The sequence below is a fragment of the Uloborus diversus genome, chromosome 9 (genome assembly GCF_026930045.1).
Source record: "Uloborus diversus isolate 005 chromosome 9, Udiv.v.3.1, whole genome shotgun sequence".
Classification (NCBI taxonomy): Eukaryota; Metazoa; Arthropoda; class Arachnida; order Araneae; family Uloboridae; genus Uloborus; species Uloborus diversus.
Window position 1 is genome coordinate 8,316,754 of NC_072739.1, and position 26,643 is coordinate 8,343,396.

General features: G+C 35.5%; 1 protein-coding gene across 1 annotated transcript in view; it reads right to left on the reverse strand.

Annotated features, from left to right (window-relative positions):
• Positions 1-26,643, reverse strand: part of LOC129229738 (neuron navigator 3-like) — a 707,938-nt gene that overhangs the window by 303,022 nt on the left and 378,273 nt on the right. Inside the window, exon 9 of the mRNA XM_054864105.1 lies at positions 23,621-23,775. Coding sequence (XP_054720080.1) covers positions 23,621-23,775 — 155 coding nt within the window. The remainder of the gene's footprint in view (positions 1-23,620; positions 23,776-26,643) is intronic.

A 26,643-nucleotide genomic window follows, 5' to 3' on the forward strand; every position in this document is an offset into this window, starting at 1 on the left:
GTTAACAGCAGCTCTTTAAGCGTCTTTTTCTCAGGTGCCGGTTTCTTTGGTTTTCCTCGTTTTCCGCGTATGATATCGCAGAAAATTTCTTATATATTTCAGTAAAACTTTTAATGTTTGTTTATCTGGTTTATATTTATGACCTGAACCTAAATTTAGTTATTTTTTTAGAAGTTATTTATATTAAATATTTTATTAAATATTTTTTTTAAATAACTTTCATTTTTAGTTAAAATTTAGGTTTAGATTTTAAAAATATATCAAACAAACATGCATGAAAAGTTTTACGGAAATATATAAGAAACTTTTTGAGATATCATGTGCGCAAAACGAGAAAACCGAAGAAACCGGCACCTGAGAAAAAGAGGCTTAAACAGCTGCTGTTAACATAAATCTCTACAGGGAAAGAGTACGCATTTTTGCGATAACTTGAAAAGTTTTTGGCGTATGGTAATGAACAAGGTGTAAAATTGTTCAGAATTAATATGTGCATAACCTATATTTTTTCCAGAAAATCGAAAATTTTGAAGGTTAAAAGTCCTTAGACCCCATTTTAAGTTTATATATTATGCTAATAATACAAGAAAATAAACAACAGTGAACTGAGGATTCAGTTACTATTTAAAGAGATTCAAAATATCTGATATATATGAAAATATCTGATAGATATCAAAAAAATCGGAAATTTCTGATATTTTCGAAAATATCATGATATTTCCGAATCCTGGCTAAACGTCAACAAAAGAAAACACAGAAGTTTTATTAAATAAACCATCGCTGATTTCGGAATATTCTTCTTTTGAGCTTGAGGTGATAAATTACACTCTTTCATCAAATGCTCGATTTTTTTTTTCCGTTCGAAAGAAGCTCTTCCGGGAAATGATTCCGAAAGAAAAATGATTCCATTTCGAAAATCCGCGATTAAAATAAATACCAGCAGATTGCGTGACGGGAAAAAGTAGGCGTTATAAAGTGTGACTTAAGAAATAATCGCAGAAAGGGTCATTTTTTAGCGCAATAAGCCCGGCCAAATGCCAAAAACAAAACCCGGATGAGAAAAAAAAAAGTCGGCATTTTCACTCAGTGCCATTTTGATTTATTCCCCAACTAAGATCGTCACCGCTTCCGTGCTATCATCGCTTTTGACAGGGGCGATATTTTTGACAGCGTTTCCTGCACTTGTCCAATTTCTTAGTGTAGATAGATAGATTTTTAAAAAAGATTTTTTTGCCCCAAGACACTCTGTCAAGTCGGACAGTTCTTATTAACACTCGAAATAACGTGTCAAGTGGACTTTAAAAATTATGTCTGATGTACAAAAAAAATTCAATTTGTCTGTTTGGTTGGCAGGAATCAACAGACAATCCAACTCATACAGGTCATAAAAATGTAATTGAAAAATGTATTTGCGCAAACACTGATGATAGAAACATGCCCTAAAAAGAATACCACCACACTGTGATAAATAATCTGCTTAGAATTAAAAACATTTATCTTCTAATTTTTTCCGAGCAGTTTTGCCTCAGAAATAAGTAGATGACAATTTTAAATTCAAGTAAGCAAATCATCTCGAAAATAACGCATGCGCAGAAAAGAGAGCGGGAGTTGAATTTCTCCTTTCAGCTGGAGTGAAAAATGTCTTTAGCTACCAGTTTAAAGATTAAATGAGTGTATTTATTAAATGTATCGCCTTTAGCTTGATTATGGCCCGTCCAGCCTGACAAAGCTCTCAATGGGAGTTAATAAGTCTCTGGAAAACTGCAGCGTTACAAGACAAGAATTGCAGGCCAGAGAGATATTCGGTTCTGGCTTGCAATTCTGCCTCAGTGCTTTGGCCATGGTTGCAGTGATGTTTCCGCAGCCTTCTTAGTATTGTCCGTTTTTCACGAGAAGCACTTCGCCACGCCTCCTCGAACGCAGAGTTGCATTTTACGCGGGGGTGATCGGTAAGCAATCCACGCGCTTCTAAAGGAGACAACCAGACAGCCTTAACTTGGGCGTGCTTTTAATGTGCAAAAAAACTTAGTGTCCTTAACATCACTTGTCTGTTGTCATTTTAGTTATTCTTACATTTTAAAACCTGCTGCTTTTACAACAAAATGCTATGATCCGAATATACCTTCTGCAGAAAACAGCAAAATAGAATCATCAGATACCACGTGACGAGGGAGGAGTCAAGTGCCTTCGCTTGGAAAACGGACAATAACTCTGGAAGGTTCTAATCAATTGCCTTAGACCTACCGAATTCCTTTTAGAGGCTGACTTTGACCGGCGAGATCTCCATATTCTTCAGAAAATTTCAACAATGAGACAGGGTGGCAACAGGAACTGTGAAAAAAAGTTCCCTGACTTTTTCCTGATTTCCCTGATTAAATTCACCAAATTTCCCTGATTTACGTTACCAATGATAATGGTTTTCTTTCTTTACTCGACTTGAAATCCATTGTATGTCTGTATAAAATGCAGTATTTTAAACGTTTTAAGTTGTGTAAAGTTGTTGAACTAAAGATATATTTTTAAAAGATGCTACTTTTTTTATAAAATGGTTTAAAAAAACATATCAAGTCAATTTTTTTGGAAAAAAAAAACTACAAGACAGTACATTAAATTTTTCTACATGGAAAGATTTAAAAAAAAAAAAAAAATACTTTACTTCCAGAAACCACTTTGCATAAGAATTTTGAGAAACTATTAAAATCACTTTTAAGAACATATGTGTATTTATGACAGAACTAAAAAAAAATTGGAATTATTTTGAACCAAATTTTCAAACAGTATAATAATTGTTGCAAGAATAACAAATAATACTGAAAGCATAGAAGTAATGTAGTTATTCTTATATAACTAATTGACATATTTATGCAAAACAGATGAAACCATTTGACATCCATTCATAGGGAGCTTTTCTCTAATCAAGAACATAGGTTTTAATGAATGAATACAGCATTTTAACAATAAAAAAAATAAAGATATTTACTTAAGTACACAAGTTAACTCTATTTCAAATGATTTCAGTATGTAACAAAAAAAAATAATCTTGGATTGCTTTTGTAACAAACAACTTTGAAATGCAAGGAAAAAAAAAACAGAAAAAAAAAGCAATTAGTTAAATTCAGAATATATAAAAGAAGAATGGAACTTGGTTATAAAATAAAAGAATCACTTAAGTCTGAAGAAAAGAAAAAATTTATAATCTGCGGCGACAACAAATAGTATAACAGCAAAAAAAACAAAGTTTTTTTATATTGAAAGTTCAATTTTAGCAATTAAATAAAAAACGCGAAGAAGTAATAACTTTTAAGCTTTTATGAGTATTAATTCAAAAACCAAAGATTTCTTCTTGAGATCGTGATTACAGTACGTTAACTACTTCGAGACAATGGAATAAAGGCAAAGGAGCTAAGGCATTAATGAATGCTTTCTCTTTGCCTGTATGGTTGTTTATTTTACGTAGCATTGAAAGCGTGAAATGATATTTCAAGCTAGGTAAAATAAACAACTTAACAGACACAGAAGCAATCTTAGGAAGTTCATCCTATGGTTAATAAGTAAGATTCAATACTTTGACGTTGAGGAAAAAAAGATGCACAAATATGTGGCAGTGTATAATCGCACCTCATTAATTTTACTTTTTTTTCAAACAGATAATTAAATGCTTAGGGAATTAGAGTACTTAATTTTGTAAAGCAAAAAAAAAATTTTTGTTCTTTCATAAAATCAATTTTCCCTGATTTTTTGTTATTTTTTCAAAATTCCCTGATATTTCCCTGATTAATAAAGTTCCCTGACTTTTCCCTGATCTCCCTGATTTCCCTGATCTGTCGCCACCCTGTGAAGAGCATGTCGAATTGGTTTGAGAATACGAATGTCCCAAAAATAAGCACATGTTGTACCATTCGCGAGTAGAGCGGTTTTCAAAAATGAGAACATAGTGAATCGTTTGTGAGAAGACGGTATATTTCAAAAGTAAGAACTCTTACTTTTTAATTCAAGCCAAATTGTCTCGGAGCCATTTTAAGTAAGTGATTAGCTTAAAAATAAGCGATTTCGTCTCAATTCTAAGAAAACAGTTTTAACAGTGCATAAAACCGCATGAAATGAAATTTTCAACAAAATAATAAGAAGCTAACGAATATCGAAATTGAAAACGTAAACAAAACCGTAAGTTCAGCGGCCTCCTCTTCACACCTTGGTTGAACCTTAACGAAATATTTGATCATTCATCGCGAAATTTATGAATTTGCAAACTTAACTACATTTTAATTTTAATTGTCAATTGTTTCAACTCCCTCCATCATTTCTTTTCTGCGTCATATTTTACATTTGCACGTGTTAATTCCCTTAAAACAGCGCCCCCTCAATTAAAAAACCTATTGTAACAAACATCAATACAATATATGAATGAAATCGAATATTAGTAATCATAGCGATTTTACGAGAAATATGTTTGATAAAACCCTCCCTGAAACAAAAGTTGAGGTACGGTCCTGCAAGCAATCATCATATTCTAGAACTAAATATTTCAACATACATAGGAGCTGAACCATTATATATTTTCTATTACATCTAATGTACATCTAAATATAATTCTCATCAATAAATCATACTCCCCTTTTTTCCCCAAAATGTATTTTCAAGTCTCCGTAATTTGCATCCACAATCTAATCATGCAAAACTCTCCTCCCAACAATGAGTGACATTAAGTTACAAAAGAACTTAATGGAAAACGCTTATGATACGAACGGAAAGAGAATTTTTCGCATTCTTTACTCTCAAAACAACAATGAGGGGTGGTTCAGAGCGATAAAAGAAACATTCCTTAATGACAGTTGGATGATCTGAGAGTTTCGGTTGGCAAAAAAGAAAATCGCATGTTGATCGTTGTTCTCTAGGCTTTCTTCACTTCGATTTCACAGCTTCGTAAACAAAAATCTAGGGAAAGCAAAGTTTTTCACTTTTTGGATAAAATAAACGTGCTAAGAAAATGAAGCGAACATTTAAGAACACGATACCATTTAAGAACACGAGAGGATAAAACAAAGGGGAAAACAAGAAATTAATTCTTCAGTTGCATTTATGTTGCGCAGCTTTATTAACTTTTCATTACTGAAATACTCAAATGAGCACTTTATATCTCAATGCTTCTCCATTCTTTTAATTTACGAAGCAAACTCGAGTATTGTTCTTTCAACTCGTTGGAGGCACAAAAGAAACGCTTTCACTATAAACTTCTATGGGTTCCAATCGCTGACATTTAAATTCCATCAGCATCTAGGATCTCTTGATGCTGCTCTTCGCTTAATGGCCATTGACTCATCTGAATCATGAAGAGAAAGTGCAGCTCTTTCACTCTCTAACATTATTTAGTAATTGTGATTGAAAGTGCTTCTGAGAGGTATTCCATGGCATCTCCAGAGCTTTGGACATGACGTCGCATCTTTGTATTAATTAGTTTGAATCTTAATTTGCTATGCTGATGTAAGGATTCTGTAAGTCTCATTTGAGTTCCGTATTTATTAGAACAGCGTGCGAAAAGTAAACCCTTAAATTATTTGCTACTGTCTAAAACTTGAAAGGATTCTTTTAACTGCGCGATAAGAACCAAATGACATTTAGCAACGAACATAAACGTGCCATGCGTTAAGAAAGTTAAAATAAGCCATAGCTGCGGAGTCGGAGTTGGATTGATTTTGGAGCAAAGGAGTCGGACTCGGGAGTCGAAAGCTATAAAATTCTAAGAGTCGGAGTCTGAATCATTTTGGGTTTGGAATTGAAAGCTGTAAAATTTTAGGTGCCGGATTGATTTTAAGGTAAATGAGTTGGAGTTGAAAGCTATAAAATTCTAGGTGCCGGATCGATTTTAGGATAAATGAGTTGGAATCGAAAACTATAAAATTCTAGTGGCATCGAAAACTATAAAATTCTAGGTGCCGGATCGATTTTAGGGTAAATGAGTTGGAACTATAAAATTCGAAAATTATAAAATTCTAGGTGCCGGATCGATTTTAGGGTAAATGAGCTGGAACTATAAAATTCGAGTTGGAATCGAAAACTATAAAATTCTAGGTGCCGGATCGATTTTAGGGTAAATGAGTTGGAACTATAAAATTCGAAAACTATAAAATTCTAGGTGCCGGATCGATTTTAGGGAAAATGAGCTGGAACTATAAAATTTGAGTTGGAATCGAAAACTATAAAATTCTAGGTGCCGGATTGATTTTAGGGTAAAGGAGTTGGAATCGCAAGCTATAAAATTCTAGGAGCCGGACTGATTTCGGTTTAAAGGAATCGGAGTCGGAGCAGAGCATTTTAGCTCCGACTCCGCAACACTGAAAAAGAGCAAACGAAACATAACATTCACGTAATTCAAAGTGCTCCGATTTCAAATTTAACAGCAACCATCGTTTCCTTTAGTAGCTGCACGTTACTCTCGGTTTTCAGAACTTCCCTTCTCATTAGTCGTTGAGATTCATCTTTTTGTCTCAAAGGATTTTTCACTTGGTCAGTAGGATTTTACGCTGAGTTGTTGGGTACTTTAGTTTCAGGCTTTAAGTTCATTATATGCAAATATTCAAAATTGTATTGCATTGCATAGAAGTAGAATTCCCGTTCGTCATAAATTCCACGCAATGAAACAAGAATATAAAATTTCTTGAGCTCTTGGAAGGGAGTTTTCTGCAACAATGGTGCGTCCATTACTGTGGAATGGCCAGGGCGGTCATTCCAAGCTCGTCAGCTTGCGAGATCGAGATTTTCGCTCACGTGATCGGTTGTGACGTAGAAATGTCGCAAAGTAGCATTTCAGTCTACTCGAACCTAGCCGCAAGCTAGGTTCGAGTAGATTAGAATACTACTTTGCGACATTTCTACGTCACAAACGATCACGTGAGCGAAAATCTCGATCTCGCAAGCTGACGAGCTTGGAATGACCTCCCAGGAGCGACGAGAGGACATGTCAGCCTATTCGGACAGTAAGGGCCCGGGCCTTGGGGGGGGGGCGACACAGAAACATCAAAAACGAAAGAAAAGATGGAAAAAAGAAACGAAAGAAGACAAAATAGAAAGGAAGAAATAAAAAAGGGGGGGGGGGGACTCCGAATAAGAGAAAACGTAAAGATTAGGTAAAATTTACTCTTTTGGTATTTATTGCTGTGGCACTTAAAATAGAGTTAATTGTTTTGTAGTAAGCAGTTTTGATTTTTCTCCCCCCCCCCCTTCCTTTTTTTTTCTTCTTTTTTTCCTTTTCCTTTCTCCGCCCCTTTTCTTCTTTCCCCCTTTTTTGTCCTTTTTCTTTTTTCTTTTTTTCGGGGGGGCGGGAGGGGGCCCAGCGACATAACTGACTAGGGGCCCCCCCTTGGCTCTCTGCGACTCTGGGAATGGCTCACATGTAAGGGAGGTACTTATCAAAAACCCCATTTTAATGTCATTGCTGGCTGTGCTACAAAAAATGAATTTAAATGTGTAAAAAATGAAAGTAACATCAAAAGATTTAAAAAAGACAAATACAAAGCTAAATAAAATAAGAAATAAAATGTGGAAGAGAGAGAGAGAGAACTATATAAAATAACTATCATCGTTCGAAAGGACGGTCGATCATATTTTAAAAGATCGTGTTGCACCTTTCTTTTAAAGGAGTCTCGGTTATTGAGAATCGTTCGTTCATTAACGACATATCTTCCCGCAAAACAAAAAAAAACCTCTTCTGAAAAAGCGCAATCTTCTGTAAAAATGTCTTGTATTTGCACCATTCTGCTAAATCTTTCAAAAAGTATTCACTATAATTATCCACAACAAGATGCAAATATTCTAAAAGAATGTCTCGCAGTTTTGTGATATTTATGTCGAAAGAACCCATTTACTTATTCCACCAACCCCCCATTCATTCTATTCGAACCCAACCGAAGGTAACTTGTCATCCGGATGAAATAAGACCAGATGCAGAAGAAACCCTCTCAGCTGAGGAAGATGCCATACATTTATGTACCCTGCATCGAAAATTACATTTTATTGCGAGTTTTTGGTGATAAAAACGGGAAATTCCCGGGGGTGACGTCAAGAGAAAACCCGGGAAAGAAGGAATGTGGTAAAGTGACGGTGACGGATCGTTTTCATTTGGAGCGCATTTTCTTTTGTTTCTAGCTTTTCATTCGTCTCGTTGGAATGTTTTAGAAGAAAAACGGCTTTTGGCAGTCACTGAGAAGTGGAAAATGTGCGTGGGTTAAAGTGATGTAGTCGGTTAGATTTGTGATTAATACTGGATAATTTAATGTCGTTTAATTTAGTTGGCGAACTATTTTGCACTTCAATTGAACTTTTATTATTGAATACCTTGTTATTTTTAGTTGGCGGACTATTTTACATTTCCATTAAACTTTTACTATTATTTAATATCTTGTTATTTTCAGTTGGCGGACTATTTTGCACTTCAATTGAACTTTAACTGTTATTTAGCAGCTTGTTTTATTTAATTAGCGGAAAATAAATAGGAAGAGCACACAGAATCTAAAAACAACAAAGAAAATCAGACGTAGTGACATGTTTAGACCACAAGCCTCCCAGTAACGTCCATGGACAGTAGAGGTAACAAGTGCACAGCAGACAGAAAAATGGCCCCAAATCCCCCTCCAGATTGGGGCTTTCCAATATTTTCAATCGAAAAAGGAAGGTGGTTGTCAAAGATGGTCCGATAATCATGGCCCGTCAGGGGTCAGGGTAACTGCTTTAAACCTTGGCTTATTCGGGATGCTTGGAATAGAGTTGATTTACAGATAATTCCCCCCCCCCCCCTATAATTTTGGTGAACAAGAAATTCTTCAAAGATATTAATGATGAGGAGTTTCAAAATAAATTTAAAAGGCTATAAAAATTGAAACAAGAAACAAGTAAAAGAATAAAATAAAGCAATACTAGAGCAAACAACGGCAAAAAAGTTCATGATCCTTGAAATTAATTCTACTGATAATTACGAAAGAAATAATCAGTATGAAGAATTAAATCCTACTGAGATGATTACGAAAATTCAGTAAATTTTTACAGCAGTCGTTGTTTTATTTTCCGGTGTAAACTTTTATACTTTAGAAACAGGGTTTTGAGGACATTAATATCAGACGACACATTTTTTATAGTTTTCCAAACAAACAGATGTTGATAGCAGGGCTGGCGGAGTCGGTGGGAAAATGACCAACTCCGAAATTTTAGAACCTTAGACTTCAACTCCATTATCCAAAAATCAGCCCGAATCTTCAACTGCGACTCCATAGCCCTGGTTGATGGCAGCATTTTACCAAAATCTAGACTTCATTTTCAGAAATTAAGCACTACTTTCTGTTGTATATTTTTAACAACATGCATAAAATCGAAACAAACTCTAATTGACACAATTACTGAGATAAATGCTTCTACATAAATCCCGTAACCAAGAAATTTTCTTTAAAACGATCAAAATTCCCTCGAGGGTAAATTAAAATTTCATTTTTTTTCGGGAGGCAAAGCCGCATCCTTTTCTTGAGGTTTCGGGAACACATGATTATCGTCATGACAACGAGATTTGTTTACAAATCGAAACACGTAGGCCGTCAGCCATGGGAATACAACAGCTACCGAGCCATTTCTGCCCCTAAGGCCTTAAATTTGCAAATGTAATTCAACGTTTTCCGAAATTTATACTTGTTTAGATGGCTCGGAATAGAAAGCAGGTGTTCCCCCAAGAAACCAATTTCTAGAAAAACCAATGAAATTATGCAGATCGAAGGAATTGTTAAAGATGGTGATGTAACAGATAAGACGGGATGCATTTTTATGCTGAAAGAGAAAAAGTTTAAATAAATACATGGAGCTGGAAATGGTACTTAAAAAGAAATACTTGGGGGAAAGGGGGATTAATGTCTTTTCAAGAATACGTCTTTTCCAAAAAAAAAAAAAAAGTCGTAACATGTTATTGCATTGTTAGATGTGCTGAAGTCACGCTAGTTTTGAGGAAGTGGTCTAAGTTGTTGCAAATGGGGAGAGAACCCTGCACGGAATAGACAGTGTGGGATTTTTTTTTTTTTTGTATAAGGACTAGCGGTACCCGCACGGCTTTGCCCGTAGTAGAAATTTAAAAGGTCAATTGGTTCGCATGCATATTTACAAACTAGTGGTACCCGCACGGCTTTGCCCGTAATAGAAAAATTAAAAGGTCTTTTGTTTCGCCTGTATATTTACAAATAATGTATGGTGAATTTTCTCGCCAATTGACTTATACCCATGTTACGGTTCCACGTTATGATAATTTCGTATCTCGCCAATTGGCTTGTGCCCATGTTACGGTTCCAATTTAGGATAATTTTGTAATTTACTCGTCCATCTTACGATAGTTTTGTTCTTAAAATCGGAATAGAAAAAGAACCACATCGAAATTTCGAAAAATAGCTTCGAGGTGCACACCCTCATGCTACAAACTAACTTTGTGCCAAAGTTCATGAAAATCGGCCGAACGGTCTAGGCGCTAGCGTCACAGAGATCCTGACAGACAGAGATATTTTCAGCTTTATTATTAGTAAAGATAATAGACGATGAAATTCTCGCCAATTTGCTCGCCCATGTTACGGTTCCACGTTATGATAATTTGGAAATTTACTCGTCCATGTTATGATAATTTGCTCGGTAAAATGTTCTTAAAATTGGAATAGAAAAAGGACAAAATCGAATTTTCGAAAAATCGCTTCAAGGTGCATACCCCCATGCTACAAACTAATTTTGTGCCGAATTTCATAAAAATCGGCCAAACGATCAAGGCGCTATGCGCCTCACAGACATCCAGACCCGGACAGAGATCCAGACATTCAGCTTTATTATTAGTGAAGATAAAAGCGTTTTGTTCCAGCGAAAGTGCAATGAAATATAGATAACATTCTACTTTTTAATAAATGAAATTTTAATTATAAGAAATGAACATCCAGCATTTATTTGAATTTTGTCGCCTCGAATTCAAATTTTGTTTTTCGCAGCCACGAATTGCGATAGGACCCTACTCGTTGAGTTTCTTGTTTCTATAAATGGAATGGAAATTTCCAAGAAATTTCCACCCTTCAAAAAATGACTGATGATTTTCTAGAACAAGTAGTACGAGGCAGGTCCATAAAAAAGGAATGGTGATTAGGATGGCGGTAATTAAGGTAAAGATTTTATTGCCGATATCCACCAGTACACTTATCATAAAGATTTTATTTACAGCGTATAACGTTAAGAATTTATTTTTCTTATCAACCTTAAATGATGGGAATAAGTAGTCTAGATTTTTTTTAGATGAAGTTTTGCTCTTTAAGTTTATCTATAAAGGTGTTTTTTTTCCCCCCTGAAAAATCGTAATTTTACACAAAAAAATTAAATATCTTTTTTTTAATGTACAGTCTACTTGAGTTAAGATCTGAAAAAAAATGAATAAAATCAAACCGCAGACGATTTGTAACTATGACGACGAAAATTTCGCTCTCTAAATAAATATTAGAAACAACCGTCATCATAGTCATCTGAAAAATCAGAGAAACATCAATTTTGGTCAATAAGCAATTCATGATTGATTAAAAAAAAAAAAAAAAATAAATAAATAAATAAAAATAAAAAACACGCCATGAAAAGATAAATTTTTAAATACAAACCGTGTACACGTGTTTTGAGATACAGGGTTCATCTTCCTCAATGCACACAGGCATTGTTTTCGGGAACAAATTCAGCCCCCCCCCCCCCTGAACAAAATCATCAATTTTATTTTAAAGCAGTTTCTTGTACTTCCAAAACACGTGCATGCAATATTTTTGAAAGGTTGTGCTTAAATTATGTTATGTCATTGACTTTTTTATTTTTCTGCACAAAAGTAATCGTTCTTACATCTAACATGATCTCAAAGTTCTATATCTTCATGCATTTTTACATCCTAACATTCTCTTAAAGTTTTACCTCTTCATACATTTTTACATCCGAACATTATCTTTAAAGTATTACCTTTTCATACACTTATACATTATAACATTCTTTTTAAGTTTTACATCTTCATGCCTTTTTACATCCTAACATACTCAGAAAATTTTACATCTTCATACATTTTTACATTCTAACATTTTCTAAACGTTTTTACATCATCACAAATTTTTACATCTTAGAATTATCTTAATGTTTTTAAACATTCACATTTTTTCATATTTAAAACAATTTGCTTATTTTTTCTCCTGTTTCTGAAAGGCATTTCGTTTGCCGTTGAAAGCAGTAATCGTTTCTTTTTTACATCTTCACACTTTTTTTCATTTAGCATATTTGCTTCCTTTTTGTGAATTTCTGAAATTTATCTGAGTTTCCATTGAGAACATTAACCGTTTTTTTTTTCATATCTTAACCATCTCTTAACGTTTTTGTATATTCACATATTTTTATAGTTTAGAGTTTGCTTAACTTTTCTTTACATCTTCTCACATTTTTAGTTTAACAGTTACTTACCGTTTGTGTGGAGAAACTTATGAAGATGAAATACATCTTCACACGTTTTTACATCTTAATATGTTTGCTTATTTTTTGTCACTGTATCAACACTCATGTGCTTTCTCGCTGAGAACATTAAGCATTCCTTTTTACATCTTAACATTCTCCAAACATTTTTACTTCTTCACACTTTTTTACAGTTTAATATTCTCTTAACATTTTTATTTTATATCCTCACACATTTTTACATTTTAGTATTATCTTAACAGTTTTACGTCTTCACACATTTTTACATTTTAGCATTATTTTAACAGTTTTACGTCTTCACACATTTTTACATTTTAGTATTATCTTAACAGTTTTACGTCTTCACACATTTTTGCATTTTAATTTTCTCGTAACATTCGTGTGAAGAAATGTGTGAAGAGGTTACGTTTTTTGATCGTAACGTATTCATTTTTTTTTCTTTCAGTAACTGAAGTTCATGCGGTTGGCCTCTCTTAGAGCATTAAGTATTCACTTTTAAGCCTTAACATTCTCTTAACGTTTCTACATCTTCACACATTCTCATATATTAACATATTCGCTTATTTTTTTTATTCTTCTACTGAAAGTCACGTGGTTTGCCGTTGCGAACAGCAAGGGTTAAACCCAAAGGCGGATCCAGAAATTGTTTAAGGAGGGGACGATTGTTTTTCACTACTCTTTAGAAATTCAATTTCTAAAAGTTTTCAAAGGATTGTACTGAACCCCTTTGCTTACCCTTATGTAATCAAAGGTGTCATACAGTTGTGTTTCTTTAAAAAATATCCAGGATAAGCCTTTGAACCTATCCCTAATATCATCTAAGATCGTCTAAAACTGAGACTTTGAAGCTTCAACTTCGGAAAAAATAACCGTTCGGAATTCCGGTCCCTATTCCCAGAGTAATAAGAGATGTGCAACGATTGCGTTTTCAAGACTTCAGTCCCGGAAAAATTCCGGGGAGGAGCTCCCTTTCTTCTAACACCATCGACTACTATGTAAAATTGCTTTTTTGAAACATTAATATCGAAAATATACACGAAAAAAGTCTCTTCTTGGTTAAACCAATCCCTAGAAAGGACTCACGCCATTGCACTTCTATTTATATCCACTTTGACGCAAAAAATATCCTCCATAAGTTTCATATCAAGATTTATATACAACGGAATGGCTTTGTGACAAAGTGCTCTCTCTCTCCGAACAACGCGCGCCATCTCTTCCCAAAAACGGAGGAACTGGAGGATCAACGCATCCCTTCGCCGTTAGTGATGGTGGTTGCCATGGCAACGCGACGCGGTAATGGATCTGTTTACATGCGGGACACGAAGTGAAGGGAGGATTAAAAATGGCTTTCAATTTGGGGTTCGTTTAATACTCGGGGGCTTCAAATCTGGAACATTCGAGTAAGCTGCAGTGCAGTTTCCTAATAATACAAATGTAATCCCTAAAAGTGGAAAGGAAAAAGAACTCGGTTAAAAGAGTTATGAATTTTAATAACCAACTCGAAAGTCTGCTAGAGAAATGCGAATCCCTGCTTTAAAGCTAAATGAATAACATCGATAACATTAGGAAACTTATGCTATCGATATTTCAAACGATAATTTTGATAGTCATTTTTTAATAGCAAATATATTGTTGAATTATAAGGTAAGTTACCGCCCTTAACCCAGGGCTAAGGCAGAACTACATGCAATTACTATACCAACAGACCGGTTATGACATCCAGAGACTGCAGTTTCGTCCTTATTGGATGTAGTTCTGCCCTTGGCGGACATTTGTATTAGAATTACTAGTTTTAACAAATGATTCGTTAAAGGAGGTCATCGTTATAAACGAGGTAAACTAGACTATTTTTCAACAATGGTTATCTATACTTTCTTTTGGCAATAGTTTACATTGCTCTCTGTGGTACTGGCTTTTTCTGTTTGTCGTTTAAATGCTAAAATTACTAGAGATACCACCTTCGTTGAGAGGGTACGGAGTTTCTTCATTCGCAATATCAGTGGCGCTTCTAACACGAGTGTCACCTAAGGCGGTAAGTTAGGGTGTGTCCCCCCCCCCCCGCACACCCCACAAATAAAACAAATAATATACAAATAAATAAATAATAAAACAAATAATGTTTTATGCAAACACGAAGTTCGTACAATTTGCAGAAACAATTGAATAAAAATTTTCGTAGTGTAATGAACGTTTAAGTTTAAAGACAAATATATTAATCGTAAAGGCAAGTATAACGCACTTTATGTAAAAACTAGCTGCGTTGGTCGCCCGGCTATGCACGGTTTTCCTCGAAAATGAAAGTTATGTCAAGTGACGCGAGTTCAACAGTCGCGCTTGAACGAAAAAAAAAAAAAAAAAAAAACGTAAAATTTTGCTTCAGATTGCGGAAAAATAACCCAAAAGGAAACATTTTTAAATCCCCCGATTACAGGAAAAGCCTCAAAACAAAAGCCAGAATTTTATTTGTACACATTCGAGGGAAAAAAATTACAACAGATCAATGAATTTTCTTCACGCTACAAATTTTAATAAAAGCATTGTTATGGAAAGTTGAGATGAAGCACTGAATAATAACTTGAATGGAGGAAAGCCTTCGAAAAATAAAGATTTTACGTCGAAATCTAAGTGCCAGAATTAATTGTTTTTAATTGATATCTCCGCTAATTATTATCGGAGGATTATGTTAAACAGCCAAACATAAAGGCGGGAAAATTACGAATCTATCGATACCTGGTTCGATGGTTAGTTCGCTGGCGTTCGGGAGAAGTAACTGGGATATAGATAAATAGGTACATACGCTCAGTTTTTATTTATGTTAGATTGCATATCGTCGTCTCAGAGCAACACTAAGACATCTAATCCCAGGAATAACACTCAGATATCCTACTGTTGCTCTGAGGCGACGATGTGTAACTGCCAACTCCCCACAATATTGTGTTTTGGTTTCGAGGAAAACTGATCGATTAAAAATAATTCAAGATATACTGGAGGAAAATTTCAGAGTTGAAGTATTAAAATTATTTATCAATTCTGAAATCAGCTTTGGGTGTCATCACCCCCTCCCTCGATCCAGAGGGGTCTTAATCAGAGCAGACCACATTCTCGCCTTTCCGTAACGACGCTACTGGCAGTATGATTAACTTTAGAAACCGGAAAGAATTAAATCCTCATTATACCTTTTTTTTTTCCAGCTCTGTTTGTTTATTGTGATACTTCAAAGATTCTAAGGAGAAAAAAAAACTGTCATGTGTTCTAATTAAGAAAAAGGAGACAGCTGCTGCTCCGAGTTTGAAGGACCTTTTTTTCCTGTAGTTTTTCTACATTTTAATTCAAATTGCATTCCTTTTCTTTTCTATAATGAATTTCCTGATGCATTTTAAATTATGTTTCATATTACATGCGCTAATAACAGATCATTACGACATATTTGTACCAATAAATTTTCATCAGCGACTCTCGGATCCTATTGCACAGAATCCCATCTAGCTGCTCCATCTTTTGAAAATCACATAACAAACGTGCGTATGGAATTTCCAGAACTTTAAACTTTGGGGGGGGGGGGAGGTAAGCTTTAAGAGTCCTTTTCCTGGGAGGCACTCTTCTTTAGGAACGGGGGGGGGGGAGGGGGTTTGCTCTCCAAGGCTAGATTAAGGCATTCGTGCAAGCATAGCAGCCCATATGGGGTGGGGGGAAGTGGGGGATGAAGCCCCCCACCCCCTTCCGAAATTAGAACTTCCCTGCTTTTAGTACTTTTTTCTTTGCAAAATTTGTAAAAACATTTCTTCTCCAGCCATTAATGAATAAGTTGTTAAAAATGTCAAATTTTAATTACTCTAATCTGTACTGAAATCGGTTTCCATGGGGAAACTATCCTACTAAACCATTGGGAAAATATCTAAGCCCCTCCTCCAGCTTAAAATTTTGCAAATGGGCGCCCATGTGCAGTGTGAACAGGTCCAGGGCACCAAATGAAAGATTTTTTTTTTATTTTTAAATATAGTAAGGTGTAAACAATGAATGGAAAGAATTGTGTTCTCAAACTTCTACGTGGGGGACGGGACTGAAAAAAAAAGTTTATGTCCAGTGTCCCGCAATATCATAGTCGACTTCTGGTCCTGACAAAAAGCAAAATGAATTATTTTTTCCGACACTCAGCGAAAAGATAATTAAATGCTCTCTTGAACACCCTCCCTCCCTCCATATGAAAAACCAAGAAAAATATGGGAAAAGCTGTAAAAAGTCAGGTGTACCCCTCCCCCCCCTGAGAGCAAAAGCGGAACCCCCGTCCAAAATATCCCTCAAAGTATGAACCCTCTAAAAATCAGTAAAAAACACCTCAAAACAAACCCCCATAAAAATTTCAATGGCGCAGTCTGCGGCATTAACCTCATCCCTTTTTCGGGAACCCCCTAAAAAAGCCTGTTCAATGTTTTTTTTTTTTTTTTAAATTCATTCATTTTACATGTTTTCGGCTATTTTCGGCTGACAAATTCGAAAATCAAGTTCATTTGCATCGCCATCTATTGAGCAATTGAGGAACTTTCTGCATTAAAATTTAAAAACGATATGGATGAATAGGAGCGAAAAAAAACTTTCAGGATTTCCTTTCTGGCGCTTTAATTCTTTCTAGCAGGGATAATTGCTTTTGTCAGCCCTCTAATTAATTTAAACAAGGCAGCTGTTGCTGAGAGACGATCTCCCCCGCGCCCCCCCCTCCCTTTCTTATTTTCTTTTCTCTTTTCACCGCTTTCTTAGGTGTTTTCAAATTAGAAGCGCAAGACAAAGCAAAGGAATGTGCTGCTATTATCGCATCACTTTCTGAGAATTTTACGCATTTTAAGAAGTGCTTTGTTCTAAAAAGTAGTTTTCTTTTATTAAAGCGCATTTTTTTTTCATCGGCTCAAATTTATTCAATCGCCAAGTATTTTACTTTCAAAAATATAAAGACATTCTTTGAATATCAATTACAAGATACAACTAAGGAACAATCCAATAAAAATTTCCAATTTGTTGTTATCAAATTAAATGCTTCGCTAATCAAGAGAACATCCTTGGTTTGTCTGTAAGTTTTTTTTTCAAATGGTCATTTCAAACAGGGGTGCCCCCCCCAATCAATGGCGCAAATCCCCCTCCCCCTATTTTTCTCAGCCCTCTTTTCCTTTTTTGTTTTTAGCTCTCCTTTTTTTTTAAATATTATTCATTTATTTTTAATTATCATTATAATTACTTTATTAGAAAAGTTCTGTGCGACGTCAATGACATACACACACAAACAATAAATAAATAAATGAAATAAAATATAAACAGGATAAAATAAATGAAATAAAATAAATAATTTTAATTAAAAATAAGTCAATAAATAAATCTAAAGAAATAAATTTAAAGAGAAAAAGACCCCCCTCCCCCCAAATCAATAGCGCAAATCCTCCCGCCCCTATTTTTCTCAACCCTCTTTCGTTTTTTTGTTTTTTGTTTTTTGTTTTTTTTTTTTTTTTTAGCTCTCTCTCTCTCTCTTTTAAATATTTATTTATTTTTAATTATCATTATCATAATTATTTTATAAGAAAAGTTCTGTGCGACGTCAATGACACACACACACACACTAAATAAATGAATGAAATAAAATATAAACAAGATAAAATAAATGAACTAAAATAAATAATTTAAATAAAAAGTAAGTCAATAAATAAATCTAAAGAAATAAATTTCAAAAAAAGACCCCCCCCCCCATTTTGTTGGCGCAACCTGATCCAAAATCCCCCCAGTGGGCACCCCTGATTTCAAACGAGTTCTTCCAAGGTACATATTTATGAAATTAGGCAGTAGTTTCAGACGTAGGAAGACCTCAGAAGCTCCCCTTGTAAGTACCCTTGACCTACATCACAGAAATAGCAATAGCCTCCAATCACATATGAATATTGTTAAAAATTTTGAAAAATTATGTTATTTTTGTGTTTTATGTGCTTAACTGCACTCTAAAAAAAATCCAAAACGTCACCTATGGAACTCCTTGGAACGTTTCCAGATTTCACAGGTTTTAATCTATTTTCCCGTAAAATCAAGTATATTTGCAAAAACGTTTCCTGAATTGCTACAAGTTGCTCGAATGCAGACGTTTCACTATTGTGAAAATATTTTTAGCTACCAGTTTAAAGATTGACTGAGAGTGTTTATTAAATGTATCGGCTTTAATTCGATTACGGCCGTCCAGATCAGTGGCGTACTGGATCGAAAATGTGTACTGGGGAAAAAACTTGACCGACGCCTTATCCTGTTTTTATACACCCTCCCCCCCCCCCGCACCACCCCCTGGGGGTTCTGTACCACCCCCAGACTCAACTAATAAATTTAAACTTGACGAATTTCCTGTCAGAGGAATAGATAATCTTAAGCGCTCTGAGACAACTGTTTTTGTCGAAATAAGAGGAAGTTTCTTTTTTTTAATGTTCTTTTGGTGATATTAGACAGAGAGGTGTTCTGGGCAGGGCTGCGGAGTCGGAAGGAAAATGACCGACTCCGACCCCGACTCCGACTCCTGGATTTTGAAACGCCCGACTCCGACTCCAACTCCGACTCCGACTCCGGATGTTTTTGATTTTTTTAATTGTATTTTTTCAACTCCCTCTCTCCCTTCAGGGGAAGGGGGAAAACCTCTAAACAGAGATTGAAATATTGATTCCTTTTCATGAAAATTTCGCATTTTGTTTTTTATTGTAAACCCAAGGCGCATACAATGTTAGAAATTCAATTTAAAAATCAAATTTTCCAACAGTTACGAGTTAAGAAGTGAGATGACTTAAAAATCCCTTTTAAAAAATTTGAAAATGATTATCTGTAATTTGCCCCCCTTTAATGTTTAACAAATAGATATTGATCAAATCGTGTGCTTTCAGTTTTTGAAAGCTGTAACTTGAGAGAAAAAAAGCTTTTTTTTTTCTAAATCCAAGTTCTTGAGAGGGGGTGGTTTGCCCTGGGTGACACCCATCTGGTAGATGACACCCAAAGTTAATTTCAGAGTTTATAAATACTTTAATTCTGAAACTTTTCGCGAATATATTTTAAATTATATTTCATCAATCAAATTTCAACGAAAATAGGGCACATATACATCAGGAGCTAATTTTACACAAAATACGGCGGTATACAAATTTGTACGAATAGCTTTTACTATACCTATATTTCTTCTTCGCTAAATTTTTAATTTAAATTTTATTGTCTGCTTTAGAATTAACTTTAATATTAAGATTTTAAGATTAGCTGCAATTATTGAGTGTTGCAATCAAGAAATCATTTACGCTTATTTTGTTCCATACTTTTTAGTGAGCACCAAGCTTATAGAAATGGTCTTAATAAAGAAAAAACATTAGATTATTTTTCATCGGATCTTTTGGATTCGTGCTTTCGCGCCAGAGCGTTTTTGAATTTGTCGATCATCCTTAAACGTTTCAACCTTAGCTACGGGCCTCGACTTATTAATTTGTTACGTTTCTTTCGCTATTTTATAACTGAGATCGAACAAAACACTATATTTCTATTTTTATTTGAAAGTGATTACTTGAAAATGTTAGGCAACAAAACCGTTTGCTGACAGTCGCTATTAGTTAAGTTAAAAAGCAAGCAAACTAGAGGACGGCTACAGTAAGTTCGGTAAGCATTCAGGCTAGCTGATTGCCATAATGGCAGTTATTTTCTCATTAGTATCTTTTTATACATGTAATTGAACCAATTGGTAGTCAGTTTTTAAAAAATGCAAGGAGAGTCAGTGAAAAGGAAAGAAGAAAAGAAACCCGGAGTCGGAGTCGGAGTCGGCAAGTTTTCTAACAACTCCGACTCCGACTCCTTTACCCCAAAATCAGTCCGACTCCGACTCTTCGACTCTGACTCCGACTCCGACTCCACAGCCCTGGTTCTGGGGAGTGGGTATGCTAACCGGCAGTTTTTCGAAATCGAAGTCCAAAACACAATTGTGGGAAAATCTTAGACAACGTTAGAGAAAGGAGAAGGTATGGGGCTTGAGACTGTTCACGGAAATTTTTCAAAATAAATCTCAATTATGCAATATTAAGTCATTTTAGGTGAAGTTAGAAGAGTTGAGGCTCGGAAATCTCCCCCCCCCCCAGGAGTTTTTCGGTATAAAAAACGAAAACTTAGAGGATTTTTAATAATTTTGGTGAAATGCTAACTACCAAACGGCACGACCTTGAGGGTCACGGATTTTGACAAAATTCTAGAAAATAGGTCAATTCCTACGAGATATGAATCCATGTAAAGCGGTTTGACTGCATAGGCTCTAGTTCGGCTGCAACGGGGGTCTAAAGTTGATAATTTGGTTCCAGAAATGCAATGGAGTTTTCTTTAGAATTACTTTTTTACCTATTTGTCTGCTATTGTACTGCAGTATGAGCCATTAGCATGCACTTAACTTTGAGTTAATTATGTTGTATACTAATTTTTAATGAATGGTTCTCAAATTCAAATCGGACACTACTTTTAATTTCAAAAACTTGAATGCCAAAATAACATAGTAACAGGATATTTATCGTTTGCAAATGAAACTAATTATTTCGTTTTATATTAATCGTCTCCTAGTAAAATGTATTTATGGTTTGCTAATAAAAAACAACACTTACTTTAACTGGATATTTATCGTTTGCTACCAAACATATTCCGCAATGATAAGCAAAAAATGGGTTAAGTGAAAAGAACTCAGATTTATTGTACACGGTACATAAAAAAAATATATATAAAATTGTTTCGACTTTATAAGTAACTTAAATAATGCCATTAATAAATAGGTGTTATCTCTTCCACTCGTTGTACTAACAAAAGACGCCGAATGTGTTGGAAGAACGAACGTTGTGCCGTAGTCTGAACTTCCAATGGAAACGCCATTGCATTTCTAGGGTCAAACTAGAAACTTTGGACCCTCGTTTTAGCCAAACTAAGGCCTCCGCAGTCAAACCGCTTTAACTGGGGTCATATCTAGTGGGAAGGGACCTATATCTAGAATTTTGTCCAAATCCGTGACCCTCAAGGTCGTGCCGTTTGGTCGTAAGATCGGAGGTTCTCTTCCGGAATGTTTTTGAAAATGAAGTTCGAAAACGAAATTTTAGACTATTTTCAATGATGTAGAAGGTGAATTGTTCAGAACTTCTCAATTTTTTATTTATTTTTTTTTTTTTGTAATTAAAGTCCTTAAAAAAGTAACTGTAAACTATTGATGACTTCATTCCCCTCCCCTCTCGAAAAAAATTCGAAATGACGGGTCTAAGTAAAATTGTCTTCCAAGGTTTTTTTTTTTCTTCTTTCGAACACACATAAATTTTTAGCGCATGTGGTTAAGAAATAGAATAACTGCTAGTCTTTGCATGTCAAAATTGTAAGTAAGAAAATTATTTAACATGTTATTTCTAGATAATTGGTAGTTTTTCAATTTAGTTTTATTTTGAAAAAGAAAATGGAGAGGGGGGGGACCACCGATCCACGAATTTTTTCAAATTTTACGGGTCCGTTCGCCACAAACTGATGAGAAGTGCTGCAAAAGTGACTGCAGGGTGAACACAAATGATGAACCCGAGTTTAAAAAATTATATTTTCGAAATTATCTCACACAGCAATGAGTAATTATACGTGAATGCAAAGAGAAATATTCCAACTTTGATTTCAGTTGAAGCTCAGGGGCAGCGCTTCCACACCGCAGGCCCGGGTTCGATTCCCGGGTTGAGTATGGTCGAATCAGCAGTTCATATTTTAAGTGGGTCGCAAAAAATGAATCCAAAGCGTGCTTGGAAACTAAACTCTGGAGGTTTCGCGTTAGAGATGACCCCCTAACTGGGACGCCTTGCATCCTTGGTCAGGGAAACTGAGATGGGCACAGTAGGCCTTGGCCCCCATAAGCTGTTACGCCACTGGGTTTGGTTTTTGTTTCAATTACAAATGCTCGATGTGTGAGCGTTCTGTTACTTGACAACCGTCTAATCTGTTAATCTGTAACTAAGTTCTTTCCGATTTTTTTTTTTTTTTTTTTTTTGTTCAGTTTGTAAGCTTCTTGCGGGTCGGACATAATCTATTTATTCATGGGCCTTGATGTGGTTCACAGGCCGTAAGTTGGATAAACTTCTGGTTAAAACAAAACAGACAACAGGAATAGTTATTGTCTCTTATAACTTTTGTAGCGACTTATATGTGAATTTTTCCAAAAAAAGAAAATTTGGAGATACCTACTTCTGCAGCATTTTTTCGTGGGAGTTGCAAACTTTTACAAGACTATTCACATCAGTGCCATCTATCGACTGTGACAGTAAGTATGCCAAAATTCTAAAACCCTAACTGGATTTCAGATATGAAAAAAAGTATTATTTAACATACATTTTATGGACAATGTATTATTGTTCCAAAACTGGATCATTAGTATCTTAGACATTTTGATCATTATTACAGACTCAATAATTACAGAAACAAGCATACCATGCTTTTTATTGATAATATCTGAAGTGTTGACGAAATAAAATCTAATATTTCCAAACCATTTTCTATTAGATCGAACTTCAACTTATTCAAAGTTTAATTCTTATTAACTTATTATTAATTTCCTTGCCTCATTTCTAGTTAAATTGTCACATATTATTTACGTTTTCCAATACTATTCCACCTCTTGATAATTTTCTTTTCATCCATGAATTCGTTTCGTATACAACTCGCATTTTTTTCTATCTGTTTTATTCTTTTTTTTTTCAACTTTACAATGATTGAAGTCTTCAAATTGAACAGGTGACAGTAGTTAAGCAAAATTAAAAAAAAAAAACATTAATATTTTAACTATGCACATTCGAGGAACGGGTGTCCAACCCCCCCCCCCCCCACTACGAGAAAAGGCCCACCAATCTGAACATCACAAAGACCTCCCCCCCCCCAAAAAAAGGAGAAAAAATACCCCTTGAAACAACCTCTTTAAAAATTTCAATGGCGCAGTATACGGCATGACTCAAAGTATTTTTTTCAAACCTAGGAAATTGAAATAACGAAACATTTTTAAAATAAAAACATTTCATTATCCTTTCTTCTTATTTTCTACAGCTATTTTTCTTTTAAAAAAATGCGATACAAACTTCCAAAGGTTCTACATATACAAAACGCCTACCTTGTTGTCCGGTAGATGGCGCCATCATTTTATTTTTTCGCGAAGCGAAGGCTGTTGAGGACGGATTAGAGGTTGATGGAATGGAGATACCGGACTCCTTGGTGCTGGGACACGGAATACTCCGTCCGGACGACGGCCGGAATGGAGAGGGAAGCCTACGAAGAAAAAAAGAAGATAGATAATTGACCCACATTGAAAATTTTATTTTGTCACATACAAATAAACATATCAAAAATTTTGAGCAGGAACGAGGAGCGGAGATATTTTCTCCCTCATGAAAATTAAAGAAAACAAAGAAAGAAAAAATAAGAATAATAAAAAACTAAAGTTTAAACAGAAAAAAAATCTGAATTTTAATATCTTGAATTCAAATTATGTTTTTTGTAATCACGAGTTACGTCAGGACACTACTCGTTGGGTTCTTGTTTCTACAAATGGTTCCCGTCCCCCGGACCGAGCCTCTTCACTTTACACAATCCTCTTAAAGGAGTCCGAAACACAAAAAAGTTTAAAATACTTCCGAGTATTTTTTTTTTTTTCTGATTTAAAGGACGTGTTAATATTGCTTCTATTTTTATTAGAACGAAAGATATAATTTTTTTTTTTGCGTGCATACACGCATTTAACTAATATTATATTTAACTTTAAATCTTTAAACGCATTTTTCTCCATGATGCATTTTTTTCCAATTTTGTGCATTCAAACTCTTATAAGTCAAGAACTGATCAAGATAAAGTAATGACATTTGGAGCATATCTTTTTCAAACCGTTTACTTTAATTTTTATTTGGCATATTAAAAAAAAAAAAAAAAAAAAAAAAAAAAACGTTTCGGCAAAAAATAATATTTAAAAAAAATGTATCTTTCAATTTTTCGAAATTTTTCGAAATTTTTTTTATTTTTAATTGAATTAATATTTTTTAAATCTCCTTATAGAAATAAAAAAATAAATTCAGATAAAAATTTTTTTTTATTATTTTTGTCATGATTTTGCTTATTAAATAAATAGTGAATCAGTGCAACAAACTTCAAAACTAAACTGCTTATTTTTTGAGCAATCACGATTGCTTATTGCTTTCATTTGACTGTTTTTGATGTCCTATCATTTTATTTTCCCACCGCCACCCTCCGCACCATGTCACCGTCGACCGGCTCCTCACGATGCTGCTCCTATAGCGAAAGCCGTCTCCATCCATGTCCTACACACACGCGCATACATACACAACTACACACACACGCGCGCACATACACACACATACACACAAACACCTATACACACATACACCTACACACAAACACATACACACACGCATACATACACACACATACACACAAACACATACACACACGCATACATACACACACATACACACAACTACCCACACATTCATGCCTGCACACAGACACAAACACATATGCCTACATACACATAAGCATACATACACACACATACACACAACTACCCACACATTCCTGCCTGCACACAGACAAACACATATGATTACACACACATACACATGCCCCCCACACACATACATATACCCCCTACACACACAAATATTCATACACACAACTACCCACACACTTATGCCAGCACACAGACACAAACACACATACACATTACCCGTACACACAAACATCCCCCCCACACACAAACACACATGCCTACATACACACACTCGTGATTGCGAAAATATAATTTGAATTCAAGATGTCAAATTTCAAATTAATTTTTTTTTTTTTTTTTGAAAATGTGTCCCGCACCCCTTAAAACTGCATCCCGCATACCACAAACCTTCGCGAGTATGTCCCCCCTCCTAGGCGGTGACGTGTGTGTGTAGTGTAGGGCAGGATTTTTCATCGCCGCTCAGGAGGAGGTTCAAGGAGGTCCTGAACGCAGGACAGCAGTGCTTGCAGAAGCCCTGGTCCAAAAATCAAAGGATCATCAACTGCAGTCAAGTGTTATGATTTTTGCAATCATGAATTGCGATAGGACCCTACTCGTTGGGTTCCAAATTTCTACAAATGGCTTCGAACGCAATCATAAGAACGAAAAACATTATTTGAATTCAAGACGTCAATATTCAAATGAATCGAATACCGGGGGGCTGAATGTTGGATGCTGTGTGCTGAATTGTGTTTTATTGAGCAATCACGATTGCTTATTGTTCTCATTTGACCGTTTTTGAGGTCCGTGCCTTTTTCAGCTTGGACCAGGGGCCTCTGCAGCACCACCGCCGACCGTCCTCTGCAGGCGGCGCAACGCGGCTGCTCCGGTCCTGAGCTATCCGCTTCTCCTGGTCGGAGGCGTCCATGTCCTACACACACGCACGCTCACACACTCACACACATACACTCACACACACGCCTACGTGCATACACACAGCTCTACGCACACACACAACTATGCACAAGTAACCGCCCAGGAGGAGAGGCAGGCTTGGGGGGGGGGGGGGGGGGGACTGGAGCTGTTTCTAGAAACAATAACTCCAATGAGTAGGATCCTGTCTCAGTTCATAATTTCAGAATTCAAATTAATTTTTTAAATCTTTTTTTGTCTTAAGAGGATTGTGTAGCATGGGACGGGTATAAATAAATTTGATTTCGAAGGGCATAGGCAAGGAGCCGGAGGGAGCCCGCTACCGCCACCGCCTAGGAGGATCACCAGCGCTTAGGCCGGTAGACCTCAACAAGGATAGGACGCCAATTATAGTCAACTAATAACAATAGGCAGTCGTGATTGGTAAATAAATTAAAAAAAAATTAATTTGAATTTTGACATCTTGAATTCAAATTATGTTTTTCGCAATCACGAGTGTGTGTATCAGGCGTGTGTGTTTGTGTGTGGGGGGCATGTGTGTTTGTGTGTAGGGGGTATGTGTGTAGGCATGTGTGTTTGTGTCTGTGTGCTGGCATAAGTGTGTGGGTAGTTGTGTGTATGAATATGTGTGTGGGGGTATGTGTATGTGTGTAGGCATGTGTTTGTGTCTGTGTGCAGGCATGAATGTGTGGGTAGTTGTGTGT